The sequence below is a fragment of the Branchiostoma lanceolatum genome, chromosome 13, assembly GCF_035083965.1.
Source record: "Branchiostoma lanceolatum isolate klBraLanc5 chromosome 13, klBraLanc5.hap2, whole genome shotgun sequence".
In the NCBI taxonomy this organism is placed as follows: domain Eukaryota; kingdom Metazoa; phylum Chordata; class Leptocardii; order Amphioxiformes; family Branchiostomatidae; genus Branchiostoma; species Branchiostoma lanceolatum.
Window position 1 is genome coordinate 8,768,230 of NC_089734.1, and position 11,845 is coordinate 8,780,074.

Here is an 11,845-nt window from a genome sequence, read left to right on the forward strand (position 1 = left end):
ATTTGTCATTCCAAACATATCAACTCAGTTTCAATCTAAAATATCAACGCCTACCAACCTTTGCTTGGTATTTTTTGTTATGTACCACCCCTCCAAAAGTTTCTAAATGGTATAAACCTAGCTATGGGCGGTACGCACCAACAAAACCTGTTTTCTAAGTGATCGCACCACTTCGCTCTTCTCCAAATTAGGTCAGATAGTGATAATTTCCTTCTGAGGGAAACTTTAGACTATCAGATAGATTTCGAGGCACAGTCGCATATGCAACATGATGCTTGTTCAGTATTTGCCACTTTGTACGATGATAGCTATTGTAGCAACAAACCCAGAGGTAGAAGACAAACTAACTGAGCTGAACGAAGATCTACCAGAAAACAAGGAGGTGTCGTTCCATGTTGCCATAGAAATCCCTGCCAGATACGCGGAATGCTTCTATCAATATGTGGGAGAGCAGGCAAAGTTGTATGTTGACTTCAAGGTAAGAATACGAACATTATTTTTCAAACATTTTTAAGTTAGTCAGAAAAAAAACTGTGTTTCTATGTTTACTGTTTTATAGATCTAAAAAATAGATAAATAGATAGATATGACCTAATTACCACCTCCCAACGTTTTGTGTTTATTTACAGGTTTGCGTAGCAAAACCTTTGTTGGATCCGTTGGCATGTGCGGTGGCCGCCGTCTTGATTTTGTGACGTCGCAGGGTAGCCATACCGTTTCATTGGGAGGGGTGTTTTTGGGGTCGCTAGCGTTCTCTCTATTTCAAACAAATCGGCACACAACTATCACACAATCAACTCAAATAAAAACATATTTATAGAAAGACCCCGTAATCGCTAAACTAACATAACAAAACCTGAAGTATATGTAGCACAAATACTTTACTCTAGTTGTCTTTAAGGTCTAATTAGTAACTGCACACACCACCTAAGGACTAACCCCTTTTATGTGTTTGTTTACAGGTATTAAGGGGATACAACACTGACCAAGATATTGTCATGAAAGTGTTTGACCCCAATGGAGACGAATTCGCAGAGCGGGTCGGTAACTACGGGGAGGCAGAGCGAGACCTCGGCGGCGGTCTCGAAAGTAAACAGACAGACAATTCTTTCTATAAAGACTTAACCGATCAAAGAAAAGTATACTACTTTTCTTACAATTACCACATTCTGGTACACATATGTACATGGTTCTTGGGGTGCAATAGCCGAGCAAAGTCAGTTTGTATTGATGATCAATATCTTTTTGAATCACCAGCTCCGGGTACCTTCAAGATGTGTACAAGAGAAGGACAGATAGTCCGGTATCATGAGCTGCTATGGGTAGACAAAATTGTGGGGGGGGGGGGTCATGATATTTTTAACAGTGATATCGCATTCAAACATCAAGAACAAAATTATTTGAGCCACTTAGTAGCTTGTCTTAGTACTGAAGGAATGTTTTGTAGAAGACTAAGAAACACGATGTCTCTGGTCACAAGACAGATTACAACTACTAAATATTTGTCTCTTCACCAGTGCACGGTACCTACAAGATATGTTTCTACAACTTGGACAACATCTTCAAGCGGCTTGTGGACCTCAGCGTGCGTGTGACCAGTGTGGACTGGTTTGAGTACAAAGAGCACCTCCCAGAGGACACGTTAGAGGACCTGGACAAGACTCACATCACAGTAAGTTCAGTTACTCATAATTTGGGATATAATCTATTGAATACAACTACTTCCCACTGTCCCGTGAATCACTAAATCAAAGTGTAAGTCTACGGCAATTTATAAGTTCATTGTCAATGAGATAAAAAAAAGACCAAGTCGTGATGCTACTGCCGCTCCTGGTTTAGATAAAGTATGATATATGCAATATCAAAAACTTTTGACAAAATACTGCTATATGATATTATTACTAATTAATGGAAGAACATTTGGCCTACTAGTATACAACATAGTTCATAATTGTTTGTTTCTGTGTAGCTAAACCCTGTCTTCTAGACTTCTGTTAACTGACTTAATGTCTACAAAATCCAATCTAACATTGTGTTTATATATTTTTTTCTTCCTGTACTAGGAGTCCTTAGACAGACTGCATTATATAACGTTAACTGTGTACAGCTAGAAACCTCAATTGTTTGTTTCTGTGTAGCTAAACCCTGTCGTCTAGAGTTCTGTTAACTGCCAAATGTCTACAAAATCCAATCTAATTACATAACATGTGTTCTTATTTTTTCTTCCTGTACTAGGAGTCCTTAGACAGACTGCATTATATCGTTAGCCACGTACAGTTAGAAACCACAAGAAAAAGGCTACGTCTGACGGTAGACTCTCTCCAAGCGGAGTCGAGCTTCTCCTATGTGGACCACCTGGGTCTGCTGAACTGCCTGGCTATCATCGGCTCGGGGCTGCTACAGGTCTACTTTATGAGAAAGCTGTTCCGAACGCCGAATGTCCAAAACACAACCAACAAAGCCTGATAGAGACTCGAAGGATAATCTAAGGCATAATGAACGAAGGTTGATATGACATCAATGATAGGATTGACGACGATATTTGCCAGAGCTACAAGGGACAGGATCTCCATAGATTATGAATTAATTTTATCATTTGTCACTTTTATGTCTGTTTCCGTTTATTCAATTGCTTGTTGGAGGGATTTGGATGTAAAAATCTATTCTAGAGGTAAACAAATAGCAAGTGAATTACCAAAAAAATGTATGCATCTGCGTATTCTTCTGCCATAAAAGTCCTTACACGGCGTTTGTGTATTTTCAACCTTAAGCTGTCATTGAATTCTATTTGTGTGTAATATATATGTCTCTGTACATTTTGTCACGAAATCTTATGTGAGTCCATAACCATGTTTTCTCGAAAATATGATACTATTTTGTAGGGTTGATACTTTCGTCCAAATGTAGGGATACCATGTCGTGGGATATCAAAGTAACGTCGAATTTCAGGTCGAAAAATGCATTTGTTACACACACTATACCTACAACGGTAGGACAATGTGATTGTCTATTTTACCAACAAGGAACCACGAAAGCCGAACACTGTTGCAATGTGCACAAAGATTAACAGATGGCACTGTCAGATATACTAGTAGTCTGATGCTCACCGAAATTGCTTTGTCCCGATTGTTCTCTTTGCCATAACGAGCATCGATATCTTCTGTAGACCATAATCTGTCGTTTAAACTTAAAACAGGCAAGAAAAAATTCAATAAAAGGCGACAGTTGCATTCTAAGAGACTTATCAGTGTTCAAGCAAAAGAGTATGCCTTTCATTGGTCTTTACCATCCCTACGCATGCCATGGGAACTAATTTCTTCATTTATTTATCAAGCTATCTACCGTCGTAGACTCAATTGTATCCTCATCATATCCTGTACATCGACCCCCCAGCTCAAATATGGAATAACCCTGATTATCGGCGAAGAAAAGTCCCTTTAAGTACATGTAGTCTGCAATCCAACAAAGTTTCCAGCAAGTCAGCATTCCACTTAACTTCGTAGCAGTGTATCAAACAGGTAATTTCCACCTAAACACCTTTCAATTTCATTTCTTATCTGCCAACATCTCAAAACAAACCACCGTATCTTGATTCTTCTAAATAAAGATACACCCCTCCCTAGGCTCTAAGATGGAATCACCCTGATCATTGTCGAACAAAAGTCCCTTTAAGTAGTCTGCAGACCAACAAAGCCGGTTTTTTATTGTCACCATACCACTTTACTCTGGTTTCGAGTAGGTTAGACAACAACCGTAGCATCTGACTGAAAGACACTCAGTATTCTGTGGCCAGCGCTCGTGACACGACCAACATGGAATTTGCTCGGTTTTTAGTATTTTGTGCGATGATCGCTATTGGTGCCGGACAAACAGAGCTGGATGCGAAACTAGAAGAGTATAACGGAAATCCAAAAGAGCAAAATGAAGTTTTCTTCCATGTAGCCGTCGATGTTCCACCGAGACAAATAGAATGTTTCTACCAGCATGTGGGAGAAGATGCCAAACTGAGTGTCAGCTGGATGGTAAGAAAACGTCTTCAACGTACTAATACCTTGCTATTCTTTCAATCGTTTGCAGTGGTAAATCAAAAGAAAATATGAATCTCGTATCTTTATTTGTAATATCTATATAATTATTAAGATCTATGTTTTAGCTGTCCCGTCTTGTCGATATCCTTGTTTCGAAATTTCACACTGACCATTACATTATATCTCCCAACCTTGACTCTATGCCCATGTCTTTCTGTAGGTTATGAAAGGGGCCGGTGATGACCAAAGTATAGTGATGAAAATGTGGGACCCACACGGTGAAGAAATGGCTAAAAAGGCCGGCACTTCTGGAGAAGTGGTGCGAGATTTCGACGGGCGTGACGACAGCGGTAAGTAATTTGTCGCTACCCCCCGGATAACCCAATCAGGGGTAAAGTAGTGAGAGAAAGTCCCGGGCTACTAGTGAGGCGGACAGGCAGGCCTCCAGCCTGGCCCTCAACTGTGGAAGCCGGGCGCTTCACTGTGCTATCGGACGTGGGGAAATTAATATCTATATTTGCTACAGCGTGCATGATATTTCCCATGCAATATCATTGCACAACCTCATAAAATAAAATGTTGAAACAGTATAAGGGAATGGGCCGACAGTCCGGTATCATATGAGCTGACACGGATAGACAACGCGTGTTGGCGTTTGGTCGGTAACAGGTAAACTCGCCCCAAGTCCAACTCGCCCCAAAAATTTACAACCAACTCGACCCAAATTACGGCTTATCAAACTTGGTTTCATATGCATATATCCCATTTCTAAGTATTAATTGGCATCATATTTTCAACAGTGACACCGCATTCAAGCATAAAGACTTAAATAATTTGAGTCACTTACATGTAGTAGCTTGTTTTGGAACTGCAGGGGTCTTCTGTGGAAGACTGTCCCTGTTTCGTTGAGAGCAATATAAGAACGATATCACAAGACAAATTACAATTACTAATATCTGTCTCTTCATCAGTTTACGGTGCCTACAAGATGTGTTTCTACAACACTGACAAAATCTTCGAAAGACTGGTCGACATCAACGTGCAGTTAACCAACGTGAACTGGCTGGAGTACAAAGAGGCCCTGCCAGAAGATATACTAGAGGACCTGGACAAAACGCACTTCGCGGTAAGTTCACCTAACGTACCATGGAACGTCTCGTTGTGTACAAGTGTAGTAACTCTCATTCATCGCATGGAGTAAGGGTTGTGGGATTGATATTGATATGTGTTAAGTTGACGAGCCCTCAGTTTTATATCACCACGTTTGCGACAAATTGACTGTGGCATTGTGGAGTTAGTTTTTGACAATAAAGGAATCCATGATTATAATTGGTATAACCAAGGCGGTTAAAATGGTATAACAGTAGCTGGTGGTAGAGAAATCTTGTCCCCTCCCCATGAAGCAAATAGAATTCATGCAAGTATATCTATATCTTTCTTTCCCACAGGAATCCTTCAATAGACTGCACACGCTCTTCAGAGTTGTAGCCTTGCAAGTCGAAGTCATCAAACGGCGCATGTTCGCAGACTTCCTTACTGTGAAGTCGAACTTGACCTATGTCGACCGTCTGGGTATGCTGAGCTGCATGGTGATCATCGGGTCAGGGGTCATGCAAGTCTACTTCGTGAGAAGGATGTTCGAAACACCGAATGTCCGCGGCACAACCAACAAGACATAGGAAAACGTAGATCGATGTATCAGTGACCACTGGGTGACCGAATGTCCCCGACATAACCAAAAAGACATTAGAAAAGGATGTCATGTAACGTAGGCTTAAGTAACAGTGAACACAATGAAACCGGTGCTAATAGTACAGTTACTGGCGTACATACACACGTGGTGCATTTTTCAGAATACTCAATGCTTTTGTCAAGAGCTAATGGCACATTCAGCCAGTACGTAGTGTAAATTATCTACATACGTACTAGTAACGTTGTACTCAGCTACTATTAAAAGATATACCTTCGGAATTGGTTGGCTGGCATTTAGAATGATGTACAAAGTTCAAAACTAGGAAGAACAAATTGTGAATATATTAAAAAGGTAAATGGACCGAAACACGCATGTTGAACGTCTTTTTTTATAACATGACTATATGCTCGTTCACATTTTAGATCAATAACATTGTAAAAATCTAAGAATGTTGTAATTTTAGCAAAAGTCATTTGCTTCCACGTGGCATATTGAGAGATGGAATTCAATGTTTAATACAAATGTACATGTTACTAGTGAATTTTCAACAATGTAATCAGATCTTGATCATAAATTTCTTTAAACGAGCATTCATACCATGGAGTGATTATGATGAATTTAGCATACCCTTTGCAATAAACTTCTGTCTGCAATCAGTTCCAAATGTTTCATAACAAATTTTCTTCCGTTGTCTGATTTGTCACCTAAATGAAATTTGTTGAGATAAGCAATAACATCTATTAACCAGTTCCGTGGTTAAATCTCTTATTATATCATTGTACATTCAAATCTCCCGCCTAGTGGCTAATGACATACCAGTACAACCAGACCTGCCAGGTAAGTTCAGTTCTACCTGTGCGATGACCCGTAAAGGTAGGATCCTCACCTGCGTAGGGTTGCTTCTCGCCGACGTATGGTTACTCTTCCGGACACACGTGTCAAAATGAAGGGCGTTACGATCCATTTTTTGGTCCTCTCTTTAACTTGTGAGTGTATAGTCTCTGCATGGGACGAAGATCAAGTGTTCGACTCCAACTATTTACCCGGAGTAGAGTCTGACTTTTCCTTATCGCTCGGTACGACAGAACCCGAATGTTTTTATCAGTACGTGGGAGAAAACGCAACACTGCATGCTGATTTCCAGGTAAGGCGTTCTGGAAAGGTGTCCTATGATTACAAATAAGGCAAATGTGTGCAAATTATACTTTACTAAGAAGATATGGAATCGGTTTTGGTATCTGGCCGTTGGAACTGTATATTGTTTAGAATCCCAAATGGGGCATAAAAAGTATACAGCCACCCATTTTCAATGTAACACAGTAAGTCTACAGTAAATGTAAACTCTTTGCGCTTCCCTTGCTATAAGCAAAGTATTACATGTTGGACGATGTTGTGCAGCGTTTTCATCTAGAGTGCTGCGTGACAGAAGTCCCTAAATTTGTAATATACATATGTTTTTCATCTTATAAGAAATATTAATATACAGTGAATATAATGCCATTACCCGACATCAGCCACCTCAACAGGATATGTTCTCATAACAACAAACAACACGAGTATTCACGTCACCATACATTTCGGGGGGGGGGGGCTATGGTGATAACGTATATCAATGAATCACTTTCTGCAACAACAAAACGTTAAGTCTTTGAATCAGGCAAAGACCCCTCCCCCTCCCCATGTACCGATACTTCTCATAATAGTCTATATATTGTGAAGTGCTGCTGGTTACTAAATACATGTTACATGTTTTCTCATATCCTAACATAGCTTAATACGTTTCTGACGGACGTTTACCTATTCTCGTCATTATTTGTGGCAAGTCTAGTGTACATAGCGTTCAACAATACAATACAGAGTGCTAGAAATGGTCTCCCTCTGTCACATTCCCAAAATTGACTGATAAGTATTTGACAATATAAACACAAAAGAAGTATCGATTGAAGGTTGAAGGGAACTATCCAAATTTTCATGTCATTGTTTGCATTCATTATGCTGAGATGAACTCCTTACGAATAAAAGGACTTATATCTAATTTCAGGTGCTGAGGGCCGATGGAACCAACAAAAAGATTTTCTTTACCGTCACTAGTCCCCAAAATACTTTATTGAACTTCACGCACGCTGAGAGCATCGACAATTTTGAGTACGACATGAAGAAAGAAGACGCACCAGGTACATTCTCTTGGTGCTTGTTTCACGTCCGAATCAGTAGTTTTCAGAAATTGAGTATTCACTGACAACATAAAATCTAATCGCCAATAGTTTTGAAAAGTTTTGAAAACTTTGAAAATTGTTTAAAGATTTTGAAACTTTGAAGGTTGTTTCAAAATTTCATCCAGTTGCTTGAGTAAATATTTTTGACATATCTTATTACCTGGATGTCTAACCTTCATCAACGTAATAATAAAATCTAGTCGTAAACAGCAATATCCAAACTTACCTAAACAAACACCATGTTCATACATGTAGGTACCTTCAAGATCTGCCTGAACAACCCCAGTAAGCTGTTAAAGAAGTTGGTGTACCTGTATGTGGCTGTGTACCGTTTGGAAGATTGGGAAAAGTATCAACAAAAACAACTTCCACAGGAAATGGAAGACATGGGATTGGGACAAATCATGGTGAGTTAGGCGTTCCTAGCTATTCTATCATTAAGTATCCTATCATCGCCAAAGGTACTATGATAAGCGAATATGATTGCATCAGTGACTGAATCATGTTTGATGTATTATTAGAAATCCACTAGATTACACTTGAAAATCTAATCTACTCCTGCATTCATAAAAACATAGATTGTACCTACCGGTACATATGATAATGCAATACACGCAAAACGCACTCTTATCAAACACTCATTTTTGGACAAGGTACTAAAATACACGCAACATCATCAGTTCAGTTTAGTTTTTTCTCACCATAATAGAAATATGGGCTGTACAGTTTGTAGGAGAAACAATGGACGCTAGAAGTGCTGTCAATTTTCAATCAATTCACATTTATAATCGAGTTGATATTCAAGATCTACTTTATTGCAATTTTTTTAATCTTTATCTCACAGACTTCGCTGAAGCAAGTAGCCGACAATGTACGAGACATCGGTTACATTCATAAAGTCATCAAGCTGCAGAAACTCGTGGACTTCCATACGGTGTCCTCCAGTCGAACCTACGTCACCAGGCTGGGGATGTGCAGTTGTCTATTAATAGTCGGGTCAGGGTTGTTGCAGGTGTACTTCGTACGGAAATTATTGACACCACACAATGTGAGACGAACGTCAAATTCGGCTTAAGAGAGATTAGGAGGTTAAAGATACGTCTTCATTATCCTATATGAAGCCTATATATGGAATCGTGTGATTAATTAATATATATAAGATGAAAGGTGTGAGCAAAATCATTGACACTGTACATTATGATCATACGTGAAAGGAATGAAATGTATCAAAATATACGTTGCTAGCTTCTTAGCATGGATTCTTCACTGCTGTAATAAACTTCACTTATTGAATGTAAAGTTTCACTGCTGTTTCAATTGTGTGGTAGTGTATCACCATTGGCATGAAAGGTACAGGGCTTGCCCTTCATGATAACCTCCGGCTAGTTGGGTGGCCCTGGCTCTATGTTTTTTTTATAGCCAAATAAATCAAATCAAATATACTGGTTTATTGATAATCATAACTCGGAGAGGGATGTTTTTGTAATACACAACAAGTACACAATAAGCAACAAGTCTATAACCATATAGTATAAACAATGCGTCTATTTGCTGTGCGCTGTCAACAAAGCCTCTCACCTCGCCACGTGGCCTTTAAAAACAAGAAAAACCTGTCAGCTGATGTCAAAGGGCAAAAGAACATGGGCGTCCCAGTATATAGCGCACCGCCTGTTATTTAAATGTTGCGTTGGCACATCTAATATTCATTTGAATCTTACGTCATTATCAAAATGCTCACACAAAGCTTACTGATTGTGACCTTGGTGTTTACCTGCTCCACTGCGCGGGATCCCTTCGACCTGGCGGGAGAAGTGTTCTCAGACTTCTCGGTAGTGATACCGAGGCGGGGGGAGGAATGTTTTTACCAGCCGGTTGACGACGAGGTGGAATCCATGTACGTCCAGTACACGGTAAGTGATCATGTATCAACATGTGAGGGTGCTGATTATGACATTCTGTACTTTATTAGCTGGGGTTTTAACACCTCGACGGCTGTGGTCAAATCAAATAAGCCAAGTCTGGTTATACATCACAATGTAATCTCCATGTAAAACCTTGGTAAAACTAATAGTTTCAAAGGTAAACTGTAAAAGCTACAATTTACGGTATCATAACCACGTATATCAACCATATAACCAATATATACAATGTATACATATTCAATTTATTGAAATTAACACCAAATATATATTATTTTTTTTTGCAATGTCGTAGTTAATCAAGTTGAGTTAATTATGAGGTTGAGTGACGTAGTATTGTTCTTTGTTGAACCTATAGGCCCTGAGGGAGGACATCTTGGACGAACTGCAGTTCATAGTCAGGGGCCCAGCCGGCCAGCCTTTGAAGCAAACGTCTGGCGAGTCCGACAGCTTTGATCTGGACTTTACTGATGATCAACACCCTGGGAGAGGTAAACATTCATTTGAAAGGAGATTATCTTATTTTTCAGCAACAGTAGAGGCGAAGTAGTATCTCTCAGTCGTTGTGACGTGCAATCACCATTCACTTGATTAGAGCAAAGTTTTCCATATATATCCCAACGATGAGGTATTTCTTATTCTGGTGCAGGCAAACCATGATGATAAACGTTCTCTCAAAGGTTGACCGATAATATAAGTATTTTTGTACACGTCATACAGCAAATAAATATCAGGGGAAATGAAACTATCATATGCAGAAAGAATTTGGATACAGTGATCAGACACAGACCGGTACGATTCTTAGCGATGAATACATCATTGACCGTACAAATTCTCCACAGGGACATATTCCATCTGCTTGTACAACAATTACATCATGAAAGACGTCATTGTTTATTTGGAGCTGGAGGTTTGGAATGAGAATTCCTTGGCTGATGATTATGAAGATGATGATGAAACAGCCGAGGAAGCGTTGGACTCCGTTTCGGTACTTACGTTACTTCTGTAACAGCATGTTGGCGGCATAGTTATCCACAAACCCCTATAATGATCTATAAGCATCTATAATGATCTATAAGCATCTATAAGGACCTATAAGCATCTATAAGGATCTATAAGGATTATCAGCTGCCTTTCCTAATTGTGATCCCATATTAAGTAGTGTTGCTACATTTACATAATGGAGGCATATGTTAACATAGTATTGCGGTGGATGATTGGTCAATAATGAATACTACTTGCCCTTATTGGCTACTCTAAAGTTGTCCTGATTTGGGCATGTGTTTGAACAATGCCAAACCATTCACTACACGGGCACAATCCTATATCTAGCAAATACAAAAACTATGGGTGCCAAATTATGTACCGTTACCAACAGCTTTCCTCTCTTTCCCACACAGGACTCTCTGAAGGTAGTGGCTGGAAACGTGATATCCATGGATCTACATAGTAGCAAAATTTCCCAACGATATCGTCGAGACTCAGTCGAATCAACTTACAGCAATGCTTACGTCAATAACTTGGGAATATTAACTTGCTCAATGATTATATGCGCTGGGCTGTTTCAAGTGTATTTCATAAAACATCTGTTTAACGCATCACACGTTCATGGTATCCAGAGTCCTACATAAAATTGGATCACTTGTTAGATTTTTCTTCGTTACCTTCTTTTGTAAACGAAGTGCTTTGAAAACTGAGACCTGATGAGTTTTCAAGACGATAAGCTACAAACATGTACAACATGGCAAACATTGCGATACTTTGATTTTAAAATCAATTTAGATTCAATGTTTTGTAACTCATAGTCGTTTAAGTGGCACGTCTTTATTCATTTATTCTGATCATCAATTCTTCACAAATTCCTGTGAGTTGTCGGCAACAGGATGAACATCGTAGTGAGTCCTATACATGTACAAGGCCGGACTTAAAGTAAACATAAACAAAGCAAATAAAATCAAACAAGTGATAAAGAATAACACTAACCAACAT

General features: G+C 39.3%; 4 protein-coding genes across 5 annotated transcripts; all 4 read left to right on the plus strand.

Annotated features, from left to right (window-relative positions):
* The first annotated feature begins 148 nt into the window (after window positions 1-148).
* On the plus strand, window positions 149-3,240 carry LOC136447862 (transmembrane emp24 domain-containing protein 6-like). 2 transcript variants are annotated; one of them, XM_066446976.1, is made up of 4 exons: window positions 149-478; window positions 963-1,089; window positions 1,518-1,672; window positions 2,064-2,207. In XM_066446976.1, exons 1-4 carry the CDS (start codon window positions 269-271, stop codon window positions 2,109-2,111), a joined length of 540 nt encoding a protein of 179 aa, XP_066303073.1. In that variant the 5' UTR covers window positions 149-268; the 3' UTR covers window positions 2,112-2,207. The 2 variants fall into 2 exon arrangements, with proteins under 2 accessions (XP_066303073.1, XP_066303072.1); XM_066446975.1 differs by lacking the exon at window positions 2,064-2,207 and adding an exon at window positions 2,236-3,240 and having other exon boundaries at window positions 150-478.
* A 422-nt stretch (window positions 3,241-3,662) lies between these two features.
* On the plus strand, window positions 3,663-6,378 carry LOC136447861 (uncharacterized). The gene is made up of 4 exons (XM_066446974.1): window positions 3,663-4,022; window positions 4,249-4,378; window positions 5,000-5,154; window positions 5,477-6,378. Exons 1-4 carry the CDS (start codon window positions 3,813-3,815, stop codon window positions 5,705-5,707), a joined length of 726 nt encoding a protein of 241 aa, XP_066303071.1. The 5' UTR covers window positions 3,663-3,812; the 3' UTR covers window positions 5,708-6,378.
* A 101-nt stretch (window positions 6,379-6,479) lies between these two features.
* Window positions 6,480-9,230, plus strand: LOC136447860 (transmembrane emp24 domain-containing protein 5-like). The gene is made up of 4 exons (XM_066446973.1): window positions 6,480-6,865; window positions 7,763-7,895; window positions 8,193-8,344; window positions 8,782-9,230. The coding sequence occupies exons 1-4, from the start codon at window positions 6,635-6,637 to the stop codon at window positions 9,010-9,012; spliced, it is 747 nt and encodes a 248-aa protein (XP_066303070.1). The 5' UTR covers window positions 6,480-6,634; the 3' UTR covers window positions 9,013-9,230.
* A 387-nt stretch (window positions 9,231-9,617) lies between these two features.
* Window positions 9,618-11,624, plus strand: LOC136447863 (transmembrane emp24 domain-containing protein 6-like). Its single transcript, XM_066446977.1, has 4 exons — window positions 9,618-9,847; window positions 10,215-10,347; window positions 10,699-10,844; window positions 11,257-11,624. Exons 1-4 carry the CDS (start codon window positions 9,668-9,670, stop codon window positions 11,485-11,487), a joined length of 690 nt encoding a protein of 229 aa, XP_066303074.1. The 5' UTR covers window positions 9,618-9,667; the 3' UTR covers window positions 11,488-11,624.
* Window positions 11,625-11,845: the final 221 nt, after the last annotated feature.